The following is an 18528-nucleotide window of genomic DNA, read 5'->3' as shown; positions in this document are numbered from 1 at the left end:
TTTGTATAAATAAAACTGAATTGAATGAGAAATATGATTTAACAAGAAAAAACTCAGATACAACACATCATTGTGATGTTGTTCTTCATCTTTATCGGAGCTCTTACAAACGTGATATAAACCGCTCTCTGAGCCTGAAGCCTCTCTCTACATGAACTCAGGTTGTAATGTATGTACTAGAGCGCTTCGCTGAATTTAATACATTTTGAAGATGTTTTTGAGGCATTAATCCTCCAAAATAATTTTTAAAAAGAAGGTTAAATTAAAGGATCTGAGAACTGAGACTTTGGGTATTCAGATGCATTTACTTGGTTTAGTTTATATCCACACATATTTAAACAAATAAACATTTGATTTTATATATTTCAGCTGCATTTTTGTCAACATTATTCTTCATGTTTCTGAGAATGAATATTTCTGATGGTTTTTGAGCTGCTTTCAGTTTTTGTATCCCAGTAATAAACAGGTGGAAAAGTCGTGTGGATGCTGTGAGGCTGTATTTCTAATAACCAGTGAAAACCATAAACAGTTTCATCATGGCGTTCCTGTGATTCTGCGACGGACGCTCATCATTCTTCTCTCTCTAACCGCAGCCTCCGGTTCCTCAGATGTTTTGTCGGATTAGCAGTGCAGTGGGTCGCTCTGGCTGTCAACACGGCTGGAGGACGTGGTTATTAAATGAGTCGCTCTGTCATATGTGGCTCATCTGGTGGAGGTGGAGCGTGTAGACGGTGCAGGGCTGTGGGATGTAGATCAGTCCGGGGACTTTCGTCCTCAGGATGCTGTCATTCCACAGACAGGCCACCCAGATCGCCACCAGGACCAGAGCTGCAGAGAAACTACCAGCACAGAGTCAAACAAAGGACGTCTTACGAGGAGTTTGCAGGAAGACAGCGCCACTCAACAAGCGGTTGGGAAATGGTCATTTTTCCCCAGCGTGTCACCAAACAGTCGCCGCCTGTGTGAGCGGAGCTTTGGGCCCACTGAGAGAAGGAAAGGGTGGAGGACGGCTGCAGTGAAATGATGTGAGATGCTGTTTTAACTATGAATTATTGATCCTGAGAGTCGGAAAGTGTGAATGTATTTCCAACTTAACCTTGAACATTGAAGCTTTAATGTTGGTCGACTAAAAACCTAAAAAGATAATTATTCATGTTTCCCAGTTTGCTCATTCGCTGCTTTTTCTCATTAAACATGTTTGTTTGGTTTTTTTTACCTGTAGAACATGAAAAGCCCGTCACTGTTGAGAAACAAGCCCCTCCTCCTCTGGTGCATCACTGTAGTGGTCATGGCGAAGAAGGTGAAGGTGAAGAGGATGAAGGTCTGTCCTTCGGTAATTAAATACCTGTCGGCAGGTGCAAAGAGAAGCATAACCAATCAGCTCAGTGGCTCCATCAGGTGGCCGGTGGGTGAAATCGCCCTGCAAACATCCACTGGTGTAAGCAGACCAAGCAGCTTCAGGGATGATTTCAGGGGAGGAGCCAGTCGGTTCGTTTTGAAGCTGTTTTTCTGGTAGCTGAGTGTGAGGAAGCCTCCTGTCACAGACATGTTAACAATGTGTTTTCCACTCAGTTTCAGTGTAATTCCAACTGACCGGAGTGCGACATAAGTGCACATCAGGCAGTTTTCCACCGTGAGTGTTTCAGTAGGGTGACCATATTTTGATTTCCAAAAAATAGGACACTTGGCCCAGTCATGAAGAACTTTAATAGCACTGTTTGCTTAAAGAAAACTTTAACATATTTAAACAATGCTTTCTCTGTACGGTTAATGAATGGTGAAATAAAAAATGTCATATAGGCTTTCACAAGGCAACAAGCGCAAAAACAGAGGACGGTTGGTCACCGTAGTTTCAGTGAATCACAATCATTTGAAACTTCCTGCATCCGCCAGCAACCATTAACTATCCAGCTGCAGAATGCACTTTGTTCTTGTGAGCGACGGCTGCTGACGCTCTCTGTCACATAGGCTGCTCAGAGGTCTGAGGCAGACTGGCTTTCATTATTTCTTTATCAGAAATATGATGAATTTTGGGTTTGTGTGAGAAGGCTTCGTATGAAAACAGCCGTTCACCTGTTTGATGCTTTTATGTCGAAGGCAGCAGTGAATTGAAAAGGTTGCTTTAATTTAACAGCAGAGAACGAGCAAAGGTTTAAAAACTGCAACCAGCAGAAGTACAAAGTAAAACACTCGTTTTATATTTAAAGGTCTGAGCCGACCTTCACTCGCTTCTTGAATTCTGTCCTCACTGCATAAACCAGGAAGTCAGCAACACCTGAGAAGCATCTAATCAATTATTACTAACAGCTGGAGGCGAACACACACACACACACACACACAGGCTGTTTATCAATGCCCAAGTACGCGAGTACGTACTCGCCAAGAACGCGAGCAGGGACTCGCGATATGTACAATTGGAACACCTGCGTACGTGATGATGTCACAGGTCCGGAGTTTTTACTGCCGTCCCCTCCTAATTTAACTGTGAGTAACATGTGATGAAGCTTAACTTTAATCACAGCCAAACCGGTTTACTCAGGAACAAATAAAACACTGAAATAAACCAAACATTAACATTTAGAAGTGATCTAAGTGACTTATATATCATTTTTAACCTCAGTAGTGAAACCTCTATTAATAAAAATAGTGTACATGTACATACGTGTACATACCTTAATAAAAACAAGCAGGTGAGATGTTAGTACGCTTTTATTTCTATTCTAGTGGACACTCAATACTATAGACAGCTGCTGGAGTTTCTTTAACCTTTAACGGGGGGGTGGGGGGGGGGGGGTGAAAACGATGTGCCGGGAGTCCGCTGTTGAGTTTTGGACGAAGTGCATTCTGGGATATTTAGCTGTACCAAGTCCACACCGATGCATGCTCGATAAAACGGGCGGAGCGAGAACCCATCCGGGACTTTTTCGCGTTCTCGGCTTGATGCGTACTTCGAATTGGAACAGTACTTGGTCTCCGACTGATGACGTATCACGAGTACACGAGAACGCAAGTACGCACAAGTACGCATATTGAGAAACGCCCACACACACAGCCTCAGGTGGTCGGGTATTGTTCTTCAGAAACTATTTACAGGTGAGTTCAGCTGTTACCTGGTGGGAGGACAGCCAGCAGGCAGCGCTCTGAAGCAGAACTCTCAAATGTCAGAAATTCAACATAATGAACATTTAACTTATAAGAGTTCTAATTACTGTGATTACTGATATTTAATTTTATTTATTAAAATTCAAAATACCCACAATTACTTCAGCTGTGTGTGTGTGTGTGTGTGTGTGTGTGTGTGTGTGTTTGTTGCATAACGAATGTATTAGACCTGTGATTAAAACAAATATTTAAAAAATGATAATATTATTTTATCACTTAGCTGCAGTCCAACTCAGCCACCACAAAACTCATTTTTGTTTCTCAGGATGTCAGAAAATAAACAAATATGGCGTCATAAACTAAAAATAATAAAGTGCTTTACTATTTTATTTTATACACACTTATTAGCTTAAATAAGTAAACAAGTCATTTCAGATATGCAAAATTATCTGTGTATGTCTGCTTTTTAAAAAATCGTTAGACTGTTGACATTTAAAAGTATAATGTAAACTAGTCAAAATTCATTCTGTATATTTTTCACGTCCATGCGTCTAAACTGTATGTATATATATGTATATATATGTGTGCGCTGTGATTGTATACTGGGAGAATATTTCATGCTCTGTAATTTCAAAGCTTCTCTGTGTTCGTTGTTCTGTTTATGCTGCTGTCGTCCCTGCTGGGAGCCACCTGACACCTGAGCTCTTTAGATTTTCTTAATTATGAATGAATTTAATTTTGTTCTGCCTGGCTGGCTGTGTGAGTGAGAGTGTCTCGAAAATATGGAAATGTCCTGAAGTCGAGTATGCAGAATGAGTCTCAGAATGAACCTCTCACTACAGACTAAATGCAGATTTATGTACCTGCTGCCTGCTGCTGGATTTTTTTAATTACTACTTCCGGCCAACACAGGTTTCACGTGGTGACTCCATCTGTTAGCTACTTTGGGAATAATTAGAAAACTCTGTGTTAATTTTCCTCTGCGATGAAAATAACAGCTTACTCGATGCTGCTCAATCATCCAGGTAAGGAAATCCCAGAAAGCCCACTGAAGACGCTATGTCCAGTTTTCAGTGGGAGAAACGTTCCGTCACTCATCCAGGTGACCTCTTGATGGTGAAACATGTACCTGCAGACTCTGCAGTCTATTTACACCTACAGGCCAGTGGCCACGCCTCCAATGATGAGGATGTACACATCCTGGACAGGGAGGAACGCTGGTTTGAGGGCGGAGTCAAGGAGGCCATTTACATGAAAAGGGAAAGACCATCTCTGAATCGTGGAGGGGGCCTAAGGGTACATCTGTCACCATCTTACAATGCTGTGATTGCAGCCATTCCCCAACTCTCTGTGAATGGGACTCATGGCCATTGATCAATGGTCATGAGAATTTGCGTATTAGTGATGAAGGAACTGACCTCCCAGCCCATTGTTCCTTCAGTGGGCTGGTTTCAGTCATTATGCAAATGTACTGTTTATAAGGTTGGAAACCTGCAGTCAGCTGAGACTGAAGAAGTCACCTGGATGAGTGACGAAACGTTTCTCCCACTGAAAACATCCAGATGAACAGAATCAATCGTGTAACTGAGATAGATCGCAAAAAACCGCTATGTAAGCACAGTTTTAACGTAGCATCGTTCATTAAAGCAAGTTTAGGAAGATGAGTTCGAGCTGCTTCAGTTTGAGTCCACAGACCTCACAGAGTTCCTGGGAGCCTAAAGAAAACAAAAACTACTAAAGATGACTTTCATATTTAAATTCTAACTATAATAAAATACTTTATGACAATGAATGCATTTCTAGCATGAGCGGGGTTTTTGACACATACTTTATAGCTGTGTTAAAAATGGTTTAAAATCAGATGATGTGTTTTTGATGTCTTGGTTATCACAGGGCAGACAGACGCATTTCATCAAGACTGGCGATTATTTTTCCAAGATTTCTTTTTCTCTAAAACTCAGGATTAACGTTGCTGCACATCGGTAAGCTGCTTTGCAACCCACCTCCAGCCCTTCACATGCTGTTTATGAGCTAAATTAGTGTCACGAGTGTTGTGAATGATGTCTGTTCTGTTCAGAGCTATGACTCCTGTCATGATGGCAGTCCTGACTGAAAGCACGATGTAAATGTGAACTTAAACCTAAAAGTACGTTTTGTTCTTCCCTCAGATATTTGCAGGGACTGAACTTTAAGCACAGACAGAACATGTGCAAAGGATGTTGTAGTAAAGCAGACTGACCAATAGTAGGCAGCATTTGGAGCGAGTAGCATCCACGCCGACGGCGGCATCCTCTCCTCCTGCTCCCTGCGACTGAAACAACCATTGAAGAAGAGCACGAGGACGAGGAAGAAAGGGACGTACCTAAGAAGGAAAATGATCCTCATTACAAGAATAAAGGTCAAACACTCAACGTTATCGACATCATCTGCTCTTCTGTTTACGACTTTAAAATTTGCCTTTCCTTTGAATTTAGAGCTGCATTTGTTTCTGTCTGTTTTGCAACATTTTTCTGTTCATATTTTCTGTACCTGTGCTTAATTATAATTATACATTTTTGTCTTCATGTGGATTCATTGTCATTGCTAACACAAAACAACAGCTTTTTTCTCTTCTTACCACATCATGTGACCAACAGTGTCATCGTAGTAAAACAGAAGCTCAAAGAAGTCGACCTGAAAAACACAAAAACTTTATGAACATGAATCTTTACAATTTTATTCATTTATTTGTTTCATTTTTCAAAAAGCAGATGATGCATCAGTCATTCAACAGTTTCCCCAAGTTCAGATTCACATGTGTGTCCTCGAGTCTGCGGCGCTGTTCGTCCATCTGGAAGGTTTTGGTGTGAGCTGTCAGGTTTGCCTTCTCTTCCGTGTATGGAGATCAGTGGTGGTTTCTTACATTATACTTTCTCTGAACCACACTTCACTCGTTCAGATTGTAATGGGGACGAGCTGAACTCTGTGAGAACGACTGTTCAGCTTCAGTTTCACTAAATCTGACTCACATCAAGGGAGGTGGAGGAGAAGGAGGAGGAGGAGGGGTTCTTACAGAAGAATCTCAGCTCAAGGACCCCCTCCAGAGCCACCGTTCACGGCCCGAGGTCCTCTCCCTGTTTGTTATTCAGTCTTTCGAGTGCAGCACCTACCAGGGCCGAAGGTTTGAGGTTCCTCATTATTGGATTCTCTCTAACAGGCAGGTGCAGCTGGTAACCAATCAGCAGCAGGCGTCTCGTGATGGAGTCTGCCACCAAGTGAAGGGTGGTTCCCATGGAAACGGCGATGATGCCGAGGCGGACGGCAAGGCCCGGGAGCATCCTGGGGCTGCGTTCAAGCATCTGAGACAGAACAACATCAATTAAAACTCAGAAAATCAACACGAAAGGAGTTCGTCATGTCCGATAGCCTGAGGCGTGTCACAGTTACTTTGAGAAGTATGAGCGGAGCCGTGACATTGTACAGGAAGTGGAGATAGTCTGCAACGCCAGGATGCTGCAGAGGGAGCCAATCAGCAGGGAGCACAAGCTGCCAAAAACAAGAATCTTCAGGGTTAGGTTTTCCCAACATTATTCCACTAATGCTTTATTATTATTATTATTATTATTATTATTATCATTCCAATGCAGATGAGTGAGGTGGCGTCTTAATGGAAATATAGTGAAAGCAATCACGCTTCAGCAGCAGAACAAAAAGTCCCAGAATTAAACGCTAGTCATCGTTTTGTTACCATGACGACGGGACGGCCCACATCCAGGATCCAATTCTGGAAGGTGAAGCTGAGCCAGAGGTCTAGGTGGAAGCAAGGCCTTGGCCGAACCGCCTCCACCTGCGTGGAACCAGCCGAGCGGCTGCAGGACACAGAGACGAGTGGAGGAACGTAAACGCACCGTTAACACAGAAAAAACACAGAAGCAGCTGAAACAGGAAGACGGGAAAATGGGAGCTCGGGGTGATTGCTAAAGGTGAAAAATGTTTCCAGCCTTCACAGGTTACAGACGTCAGGAGGTCTGAAACAACAGCACAGAGCCTGTTTGAAGGGAGGCTGCAGTGGACTCTGTCTTACAGAATAAAGCCACTGACTCTCAGACATATAGGAGCTTATTATGACTAATTTAAGAGAATGGGTCGCATGAATAAAAAGAGCTCGTCTTAGTTTGAAGTTAAATTGATATTCAGACCTGTCTGAAATCTTACAGCCAGCTCTCGTCTGTGCCCAGACACTGGACTGATCTCAGGAGCTGTGTTATGGATGTGGAGCAGGCTCCTGAGGTAAACTGGTCCTGGATGAGGGCCCAGAGGGCCACACAAAAGAAATCAAGTCCCCTCACCCTGGAGCCAGGACTGGGGAGGAGGGCCCACCTTTCTCTGGGCCAGGGATGTCAAACAAAAGGTCCGGGGACCAGAAGTGGCCTGGCAAAGACCCAAATCTGGCCGAATGGACAGCTTTGGAAAATGTTAAAACAGACGTAAATGTTGGTTTTAAACATTTTTTATAAGTTTTACAGAAACAGACAATCAACTAACAGAAGTTCCTGTTTTTTCACAATCGAAGAAGAAGTTTATTAGTTTCATCATGAGGCACAGCTGTGGGCCCACCACATTCCAGATGCCTCCTGGACGCCTCCCAGGTGAGGTGTTTACAAGAAAGGCTAACTAACAGGACGCCCTGAGCTGAATCTGGAATACCTTTATGTGCCCTGAGGAGAGCTCGAGGACATGGATGGACGGACGGACGGATGCATAGACGGATGGACGGATGGAGGGACGGACGGATGGATGGATGGATGGATGGAGGGACGGACGGACGGACGGACGGACGGACGGACGGACGGACGGATGGATGGATGGATGGATGGACGGATGGAGGGACGGAGGGACGGAGGGACAGATGGATGGATGGAATGAGGGACGGACGGAGGGACGGATGGATGGAGGGACGGATGGATGGATGGATGGACGGATGGATGGACGGAGGGACGGAGGGACAGATGGATGGATGGATGGATGGATGGATGGATGGATGGATGGCGGGACGGACGGACGGACGGACGGATGGATGGATGGATGGACAGACGGATGGATGGAGTGACGGATGGATGGAGAGACAGATGGATGGAGGTACGGAGAGACGGATGGATGGACGGATGGAGGGACGGACGGACGGACGGATGCAGGGACAGACGGAGGGACGGATGGATGGATGGAGGGACCGATGGAGGGACGGATGGACGGATGGAGTGACGGATGGATGGAGGGACGGATGGAGGGACGGAGGGACAGATGGATGGATGGAGGGACGGATGGATGGATAGAGGGACGGACGGATGGATGGATGGATGGATGGACGGATGGAGTGACGGATGGATGGAGGGACGGATGGAGGGACGGAGGGACAGATGGACGGATGGATGGAGGGACGGATGGATGGATAGAGGGACGGACGGATGGATGGAGTGACGGATGGATGGAGGTACGGAGAGACGGATGGATGAATGGATGGATGGACGGACGGAGGGACGGATGGATGGACGGACGGATGGAGGGACAGATGGATGGAGGGACGGATGGAGGGACGGAGGGACAGATGGATGGATGGATGGAGGGACGGATGGATGGATGGATGGATGGATGGCAGATGACAGTTTAGAGGTTAAAGTTTTCATTTAATCTCATGAATAAATTATTAAATAAATAAATTAGATTTTTCTGTAGAGAAGTCTGTAGATGTCTTTTAATCATCGGTCCAAAGCTGTGACATTAATTAAAGGTGAATAACTGATTAAGGGTGGGACAAATTATGAGAAATTGCACTGCACAAACCTGCACATAAATGCTGCTGCACGCAGAGCTGGGTTCTCTCTCTTTCTTGTGGACGTCTTCGTGTCTGTCTGTAAAGTCATGTTCTCTGCGTTATTGTCCTTTTCATTCCCACTGAGGTGTCAGTCCCACAGCGAGCACTGGTGCTCCAGAAAGAGTTTCTCTTCATCTAAAATAAATCAAAGCAAATCATTTCACCAGCACAAACACAGAGCTTCTACAGGAAGTCCATCCAGCAGGTTAATCTGCTAGCAGATTAGCATTAATCTGCACAAACCCCCCTCCCAGTTTTTATTAGATTAATCTGGTTTAGATGAGCTGATCTCAGAGCTTATGCTCCTGGAGTTCAGTGTAAAGAGATAAAAACCTCGAAAACATGTTTTCATTTTACTGAAGCAGACCACTGAAGCAGTCAAAAAAACTCAAAACAAATCTGCCTTAAATCCAGCATAACATCAGGGAATCTACAGAACATAACACATTAATGGCCTCTCAAGAAAAACACCACACTCACACTTTAATAAGTGTTATAGAAAAAAACTTTATCGCAATTAATAAGAAAACAATTGAAAGCTCACAGGAAAAAAAGATCATTAATGAAACATTTCAAAAATTAATAATATAAAAATTGCAAATTTACCACGACTTGACACGAAATTAACAGTAAGGAAAAAGTTTTTAAAAAAAATAATAATTAAAACAAAAAATTATGGGCAATTAAATATATATATATATATCTATATATAGACAGCTTTGGAAAATGTTAAAACAGACGTAAATGTTGGTTGTAAACATTTTTTATAAGTTTTACAGAAACAGACAATCAACTAACAGAAGTTCCTGTTTTTTCACAATCGAAGAAGAAGTTTATTAGTTTCATCATGAGGCACAGTTAAAAATTTTGTTTATTTCGTACAAATTTTAGAGTCGTGCTGATAGATTTCTTTCATTTACTACAGCAGCGTTTCTTTATCATGTAGAAAAACTGCATTTCTCTTTCTTACATTAAGATTTCTCAGGGATTAAATGGTGCAGCCTGCTGTGGGCCCACCACATTCGAGATGCCTCCTGGACGCCTCCCAGGTGAGGTGTTTACAGAAAAGGCTAACTAACAGGACGCCCTGAGCTGAATCTGGAATACCTTTATGTGCCCTGAGGAGAGCTCGAGGACATGGATGGACGGATGGACGGATGGATGGATGGATGGATGGATGGACGGACGGACGGACGGACGGACGGATGGATGGATGGATGGAGGGATGGACAGACGGACGGACGGATGGACGGACGGACGGACGGATGGAGGGATGGACAGACGGATGGACGGATGGATGGATGGATGGATGGATGGATGGATGGATGGACGGACGGACAGACGGACGGACGGATGGACGGATGGAGGGACGGATGGATGGATAGAGGGACGGATGGATGGAGGGATGGATGGAGGGATGGATGGAGGGACGGATGGATGGATGGATGGATGGATGGATGGATGGAGGGACGGACAGACGGACGGACGGACGGATGGACAGACGGACGGACGGACGGACGGACGGACGGACGGACGGATGGATGGATGGATGGATGGACGGACGGACGGACGGACGGATGGACGGATGGATGGATGGATGGATGGACGGACGGATGGATGGATGGAGGGATGGACAGACGGACGGATGGAGTGACGGATGGATGGATGGATGGAAAGACGGACGGATGGATGGATGGATGGATGGAGGGACGGATGCAGGGACGGATGGACGGATGGAGTGACAGATGGATGGAGGGACGGATGGACGGATGGAGGGATGGATGGAGGGACGGATGGACAGATGGATGGATGGATGGAGGGACGGACGGACGGATGGATGGATGGGGGAGGGATGGAGGGACGGACGGACGGACGGACGGACGGATGGATGGATGGATGGATGGCACAGTTTAGAGGTTAAAGTTTTCATTTAATCTCATGAATAAATTATTAAATAAATAAATTAGATTTTTCTGTAGAGAAGTCTGTAGATGTCTTTTAATCATCGGTCCAAAGCTGTGACATTAATTAAAGGTGAATAACTGATTAAGGGTGGGACGAATTATGAGAAATTGCACTGCACAAACCTGCACATAAATGCTGCTGCACGCAGAGCTGGGTTCTCTCTCTTTCTTGTGGACGTCTTCGTGTCTGTCTGTAAAGTCATGTTCTCTGCGTTATTGTCCTTTTCATTCCCACTGAGGTGTCAGTCCCACAGCGAGCACTGGTGCTCCAGAAACAGTTTCTCTTCATCTAAAATAAATCAAAGCAAATCATTTCACCAGCACAAACACAGAGCTTCTACAGGAAGTCCATCCAGCAGGTTAATCTGCCAGCATATATATATGTATATATATAGATAGATAGATAGATAGATAGATAGATACATATGTGTGTACATATATATATATCTTAATTTAAAAATCAAGTCAAAGTCATTATTTTATTAATATTTTTAAACCAATTCAAATAGATATCTCGTGATAGTTTTTGTTTTGATGAGTAGATGCAGTAATCTGCCCGGACCGGAGGGTGGCGCTGCAGCGCCGGCCCTCTCGCGGTGAGCAGCAGCAGAAGAAGAGGCGGGAACAGAAGTTGCTGGAGAAGGTTCCTGTCGGAGGTGTTTTGAAGCGGAAACTTCCGTGAACGCTGAAATCAGCTGTTTGTCTTTGAGTGTTTGACGCTCCGGGATATCGTTTTTATTTTCAGCAACAACAGGAGGTGTAATTTATCTGACCTTTGACCTCAGACACGCCTTGGAAGCCGCTCGCTGACGTTAGCAGTTAGCCCTCGGAGCTAATCGGTCCACTCGCCCTGCTGCTATCCGGGGACGCACACCCGGAGTCCGGTGCTTATAGTCAAACCAGCCGGGACCTCGGAACGTTTCCTGCGGGGTTGTAGGCAGGAGAGAGCCGTTTCATGTTACCCCCGGGGCCGATGTGGACTCTTTAATGGGAGGCGGGTCGCCCCGGGGGAGTGGACGCTGTCAGTTTGGAAGAACGCGGAGCTCCTGGCTTCCTCTCGGGCTCTCATGGAGTCTCTGGCCGGGTATGTGTACAAGGCGGCCAGCGAGGGCCGAGTCCTGACCCTGGCCGCGCTGCTACTGAACCACTCCGAGGCGGAGACGCAGTTCCTGCTGAGCTACGTGACCCACCTGAGCGGCCAGAGGTCCACCCCGCTGATCATCGCGGCGCGGAACGGCCACGACAAGGTGGTCCGGCTCCTCCTGGACCACTACAAGGTGGACACCGAGCAGACCGGCACGGTTCGGTTTGACGGGTACGAGCTCATCCGAGGCTACCTGCGCTCCACAGCCAGGTTTATTACTCAGATATCACCGGTTTCATGAAATCAGGCAGGACAGAGGTGACGCAAAACTCCAAGTGTTTGTTAGAAGAAAAACTGAGTTTACAGAAATTCATCTGATGTAGTTTGACTGCTCCTCACCTGCTAACCTGCTGCACCACCTTATGTCTACAGCATCTTTTATGTAGGGCCTTTAATAAGATAAGTGTCAATCAAACTAATCTTGGGTAATTAATAATGACATTAAACAAAAAAAACTTAGAAGTTAACAGAAAAAAAAACTAGTACATTTCTGAAAAAAGGGTCAGAGGTTAAAAATAAAATGGAAAATTAAGGAGAAAATAAAAGTAGCATTTAAAAATGGCAAATTTATGGGAAAAATAGAAAATTAATCATTTTTTAAAAAGGAAAATGTATCAGAAATCAGAATTAATTTTTTTTAAAGGTCCTTTTTTAAGAAGTCTGAGACGATAATGGAGAATTAATAAGACATTTTTGTTGGAAACAGTTTTAGAGGATGTTTAAAAAGGACAATTATGACTCTACAGCTGTTAGCTGCTGTTAGTCGGCATTACTGAAACTGTCAAAATGGATCAATCACTGTTGGACTCGATAGTGTTGGAGGAGGAGGAGAGAAGGATGATGAAGGTGTACTTGTGTAAAAGTCATAGTATGGTCTGAAAGAGCGGTTTGTGATGTTTGGGTATAAGTATACTCTGTGTCTCTGATCACATACGTAAAATGTGATTAGGTGAAATGACGATTTCCATCTCGGCCACTATATTCCACTTCCACACACTGTGAACCGTTGTATATTTTAATGGATTAATTCCACACATCAAGAGGATGTATATGAATACCATGATCTGGTTTCCTGGCGCAACTAAAAAAAAAAAAATGACGTACTGCATCTTTAACGTTACATAACCGATCTGTTTTATTGCAGCGAGTTCTGCCTGTAAACGTGCTGTTAAATGTTCTTCAGTGCTTTATGTGACGAGGCTGAAGGCTCGTTACGATTAGATAATCAGAGCACCTTTGAAGTGATAAGAGAATCCGGATCACGGGGAAAGATCAGGTTTCTGTTTCATTTTAAAAGCATTGAAACCAAAAGCTTCATTCAGCGGCTCTTTACCTCAGCAGAAGGTGTTTGCTTTTTAAATTATTCCTTTTTAAATTATTTAATGAGCAGTTTGTCAGGAAACAGATGAGCAGCCTGAGTGTCGACGTCCAGCGAGTCTTCTGCCGCTATCCAAACATGATGGTTCGGAGCCTGAGTGGAACGGCACAAAGGCCGCGGCGTTTTATCTCTCAGATTCATAACACCAGACAAAACGGAGAGCTTGAATTTTACTGAGATTGTTCTTTTTTCTGTGTTAATAACTGACACTGACACCTCCTCTAGATCACAGGTGTCCAACTCCAGGCCTCGAGGGCCGGTGTCCTGCAGGTTTTAGATGTGTCGTTGATCCAGCACAGCTGATTTTAATGGCTAAATGACCTCCTCAACATGTCTTGAAGTTCTCCAGAGGCCTGGTAATGAACTAATCATGTGATTCAGGTGTGTTGACACAGGGTGAGATCTAAAACCTGCAGGACACCGGCCCTCAAGGCCTGGAGTTCGAGACCCCTCCTCTAGATTATTCTTACATAGAAGGCTTTCATTTAGAAAACACTGAACACACAGGTGGGCGAAGGACAGAAATCGTGAAAATTACAATTCAGCCAACAGTTGAATCTGTTTTTATTGTTCTTGTAGTCCTAGTCGTTATTATCGTTGTTGTGACTGTTTAACGGGAGGATGATGACACGTTAACGTTTGTTGTCTCTGGCCTGCAGCTACGTCATCGACGGTGCCACGGCGCTGTGGTGCGCAGCCGGCGCAGGACACTTCGAGGTGGTGCGTCTTCTGGTGAGTCACCACGCCAACGTCAACCACACCACCATCACAAACTCCACCCCCCTCCGAGCCGCCTGCTTCGACGGGCGCCTGGACATCGTTCGGTACCTGGTGGAGCACAACGCCGACATCAGCATCACCAACAAGTTCAACAACACCTGTCTGATGATCGCCGCCTACAAAGGCCACACAGAGGTGGTGAGGTTCCTGTTGGAGAAGGGGGCGGACCCCAACGCCAAGGCCCACTGCGGGGCCACCGCGCTGCACTTTGCGGCCGAGGCGGGACATCTGGACATCGTCAAAGAGCTGATGCAATGCCAGGCGTCCATGGTGGTGAACGGGCACGGCATGACGCCGCTGAAAGTGGCGGCGGAGAGCTGCAAGGCTGACGTGGTGGAGCTGCTGCTGGCGCACGCCGACTGTGACCCTCACAGCCGCATCGAGGCGCTGGAGTTGCTGGGTGCCTCGTTCGCCAACGACAGGGAGAACTACGACATACAGAGGACGTACCATTACCTCCATGCGGCCATGATGGAGCGCTACCGCGACCCAGACAACATCATCGCCAAGGAGCTGTTCCCGGCCGTCGAGGCTTACGGAGGGCGCCGCGAGTGTCAAACGCTGCAGGACCTGGAGGCCATCAGGGTGGACCGCGACGCCCTGCACATGGAGGGACTGATGATCCGGGAGCGGATCCTGGGCTCGGACAATATCGACGTTTCGCATCCGATAATCTACCGCGGCGCCGTCTATGCCGACAACATGGAGTTTGAACAGTGCCTCAAGCTGTGGCTGCATGCCCTCCAGCTGCGGCAGAAAGGAAACCGCAACACGCACAAAGACCTGCTGCGCTTCGCCCAGGTGTTCTCGCAGATGGTCCACCTGAAGGAGCACGTGTCGGCCGCCGCAGTCGAGCAAGTGCTGGGTTGCAGCGTGCTGGAGATTCAGCGCAGCATGGCTCGCGTGGAGGCCGCTGCCGAGTCCGAGCTGCCGCAGGCCATGGAGAATTACGAGTCCAACGTCTTCACCTTCCTGTACCTGGCGTGCATCTCTACTAAAACCACCTGCAGTGACGCGGAGCGCGCCGCTATCAACAAGCACATCTACGACCTGATCCAGCTCGATCCGCGGTCACGTGAGGGCTCCTCGCTGCTCCACCTCGCCATCAGCTCCACCACGCCGGTGGACGACTTCCACACCAATGACGTGTGCAGCTTCCCCAACGCGCAGGTCACCAAGCTGCTGATCGACTGCGGTGCGCAGGTCAATGCCATCGACAACGAGGGCAACACGCCGCTCCACGTCATCGTCCAGTACAACCGGCCCATCAGCGACTTTCTCACGCTGCACGCCATCATCATCAACCTAGTGGAGGCCGGCGCGCACACGGACATGACCAACAAGCAGAACAAGACGCCGCTGGACAAGAGCACGACAGGCGTGTCCGAGATCCTGCTGAAGACGCAGATGAAGATGAGCCTCAAGTGCCTGGCGGCGCGCGCCGTCCGGCAGCACCAGATTACGTACCGCAACCAGATCCCCAAAACGCTTGAAGAGTTCGTGGAGTTCCACTGACGCCGGACGGACACTTTTTAAAAATGTTTTTCTAACAGTTCACACGGTGCTGAGGTTGACAGTTCAGATCATTTTTTTTTTTTTTTAGCATTTTTATATTAAAAAAAAATCTCTTTTTTTTTTCTTTTTGGCGGCGCTGGGCAGCTTCCTGTTTTGCCTTACTTCTCTGCCAGGAAGCTGCCGAAACGCCGCCATGTTGCCGCGATCATGTAAGCAGAAATGATCGGGCCGAAGGAACGAGTGCCTGAAGAGACGTCGCCAGACGACCGAGCTCAACCACCAATCAGCCGCCACGCAGAGGATTATTTTTTAATTGGAGAGAAGTTTTTATCGGGGTTGTTCCTGACTATGGGCGGATAAAGGCTGAATTCAAACATCTGATTTCTGCTTCATCACATTTGAGTTAAACTTTTTCTTCTGGCTCTAAAGAAACTGTGTGCGAACACTCCTGCTCTGAATCCTTCCACGCCCTTTTATTTATAGTTGTGGGTATTTATTTGGGCAGCGTTCAGCATTTTTCTCATCAGCTGTGTCAGGTTTTGTTTTTTAATGAGATTTCTGATAAAATAACTCCAAATGAGCTGCTTTGGCTTTCTCTCTGAGGAATTCTAAGAAAGAAACAGCATTAAAAAAATGTCGAAGTTTAGTGTTGAAATCGAGGGATAGAAAGAAAACAGCCGACCTTTACACGTGGTTTTATCAGGTTTGTCTGAATGCAGATTTTATATCCCAATAAAGTTAAAGTTTTTTTTTCTAGTTAATCCATAAATAAGTGCCAAAAAGCCTCCACTGAGGGTCAAACTGGGGTCTCGAAGCCTGGATTCAGTTTAAAAAGTGTTCAAACTCATGTCTTTCCTCCTGTGTTGTGGAAATCAGCAGGAGTTACGTTTTGATGCCATAACATGACATTATTATCTAACAGTTGAGGCAAAGTTTTATTTTATTCTAACTTTTGACACCAGGATGTGAAAAACGAGCCAACAAAAGGCTTGTCAGTCAGTCTCTTACGGTTTAGATAATGAGCACATCTCGAACTCAGTGAATCGTCTGAAAGCTGCAACTTGAAAACTTCCGACTGACACGTGGGGAGCTGGTGCGGCAACACCTGGGCGCATTAATGACCATATCTGCGTCACCCTTGCACACTTGCAGACTTGAAAATTGACCGAGGCGTTGGGGATCTATGGCCCGTGGCATTTACTGTAATGTTTTGGCGTTTGTTGAAAGCCTCTCGTGTTGGTGAACGCTCCGCTGCAAGAATCAAAGATTTTGAAACTTAATCTGAAACCAAACAAGGAAAAGAAATCAGTTTTGAGTACAGGTTTCAGATTTCTGCGTCGTAGCGCGGGCATCACCTCACCGGGATCAGCAGTGCCTTTTAAGTAAAATGTCCGGATAGTCCCGACTCCCATCCAGTCTGATGGGCCAGTTCTGGGGTTAAGTTTTAATATAAGCTTCGTTAAAATGAATATTTGAAAAATAAATGATTATCTTACTTGGTGCTATCGTTTAGCGGTATGAGACGGGAGTCAGCGGGTTAATTTTCCAGATCTGGAGCAGAATCCTCCAGGAGGAACGTTAGAGGATGAAGGTTTTGATCGATGCTCTGCAGGCGTTTTTTGCATTCCTGCTGGATGTTGAATATGGACGCCGCTGCGTTTTATTTATCTGGGAGCAGCTCCGACTCTTCTCACGTCCCTCCCGTACTGAAGCTGCCTGTCACTTTATAAACACCTTTAACCTAAACGTCACGTTCGTTAACATGTGTGCTCAGGTCGTTGAGGTTTAAATGCTCGCTAAGGCCCAGCCTGTTTGGTCCAAAGTGATGATTTGCAGCCAGATGAGACGTTTGAGAGCAAAGCTGTGGATGTTCCAGCAGAGGCCCACTCTTATTTTCCACACAGGTGCCAAATCTCACCTGCTCTCATGTTTATTGCAATAATTTGGATGTTCAAATGTAGACCTGAGGTGGGAATGGTGTGCGGTATAAAAAAGTGTTGGTGGAGATGAAAATCTTCATGTTTAAGGATCGAATCCTCCTGTTTCCTGCTGATGTTTCCTGGTCCGAGCGCCTCCTGTGTTTAACATCAAACTTTATTGTAACACCTGGGAGGACGGCCAAGCATTCGAGTTGTTTTACTCCGTCTGTTTGGGAGCGCTCGGACCTCGAAATGATGTTAAACATCAGATTTAACAAGCCGATCATGGCGGAAACTTTCTCGAGGCTCTGCTTGGTCCACCGTTTGGCGTCCTGTAATCAGGTGTTGGAGAGCGTTTGCTCTCCTAATAAAACTCCAGCTTTTATTACCCATGTGCTGACAGGGCATTAGTCTGTGCCATCCACAGAACTCGTTCTGTTTAATTCATAAGGTTTGTTTTTTAAATGTATCACTGCAGGAGTGTTTGTGTCCTGGTGGGACTTTTTTTTTTTTTTTTCCATTAAAAGCAGGTTTCTGTGGCTGAAATGAAGCCAAAGATTCTCAGTGTGCCGGAAAACTTTAAGAGATGTCAGCTGATGGGTACTTCCTGCAGGGTGAATGCTGTTAAATTAAAGTTTTCTGTCTGAGCTCAGCTGCTGTGTCCTGTCGTTGATTTCCTGCCATCTTTGAAATGGTTCGAGGAAAAAAACTGCCAAAATTCAGATGAGTAAAGTATCCAGGACTGAGGGGTTCCCAACAACCACCTCAACGTGAGGAGGAAGAGCAGCTCAACTCTGAGCTCTTCAGCCTGTCTGAGGAGGAACCTGGCGATGGCCGCCTTATTTCTGCCACTGGGCGGGAAAATGCAAAGCACG

General features: G+C 45.9%; 2 protein-coding genes across 3 annotated transcripts; one reads left to right on the top strand and one right to left on the bottom strand.

Annotated features, from left to right (window-relative positions):
• Positions 1-106: 106 nt before the first annotated feature.
• Positions 107-11538, bottom strand: cln6b (CLN6 transmembrane ER protein b). 2 transcript variants are annotated; one of them, XM_019360911.2, is made up of 10 exons: positions 11480-11538; positions 11041-11206; positions 8923-9088; positions 6830-6950; positions 6529-6627; positions 6252-6440; positions 5720-5775; positions 5342-5464; positions 1217-1345; positions 107-839 (listed from the first exon to the last, which is right to left on the bottom strand). In XM_019360911.2, the coding sequence occupies exons 3-10, from the start codon at positions 9000-9002 to the stop codon at positions 692-694; spliced, it is 945 nt and encodes a 314-aa protein (XP_019216456.1). In that variant the 5' UTR covers positions 9003-9088; positions 11041-11206; positions 11480-11538; the 3' UTR covers positions 107-691. The 2 variants fall into 2 exon arrangements, with proteins under 2 accessions (XP_019216456.1, XP_025764901.1); XM_025909116.1 differs by lacking the exon at positions 11480-11538 and having other exon boundaries at positions 715-983; positions 11041-11243.
• Positions 11539-11553: 15 nt separating this feature from the next.
• On the top strand, positions 11554-18305 carry fem1b (fem-1 homolog b). The gene is made up of 2 exons (XM_003439371.5): positions 11554-12232; positions 14099-18305. Exons 1-2 carry the CDS (start codon positions 11985-11987, stop codon positions 15732-15734), a joined length of 1884 nt encoding a protein of 627 aa, XP_003439419.1. The 5' UTR covers positions 11554-11984; the 3' UTR covers positions 15735-18305.
• The last annotated feature ends 223 nt before the right edge of the window (positions 18306-18528 follow it).

The sequence above is a fragment of the Oreochromis niloticus genome, linkage group LG7 (genome assembly GCF_001858045.2).
Source record: "Oreochromis niloticus isolate F11D_XX linkage group LG7, O_niloticus_UMD_NMBU, whole genome shotgun sequence".
NCBI classification, from domain to species: Eukaryota; Metazoa; Chordata; class Actinopteri; order Cichliformes; family Cichlidae; genus Oreochromis; species Oreochromis niloticus.
The sequence above is the reverse complement of the archived record's forward strand: the minus strand, read 5'-3'. Positions and strand labels throughout refer to the sequence as shown.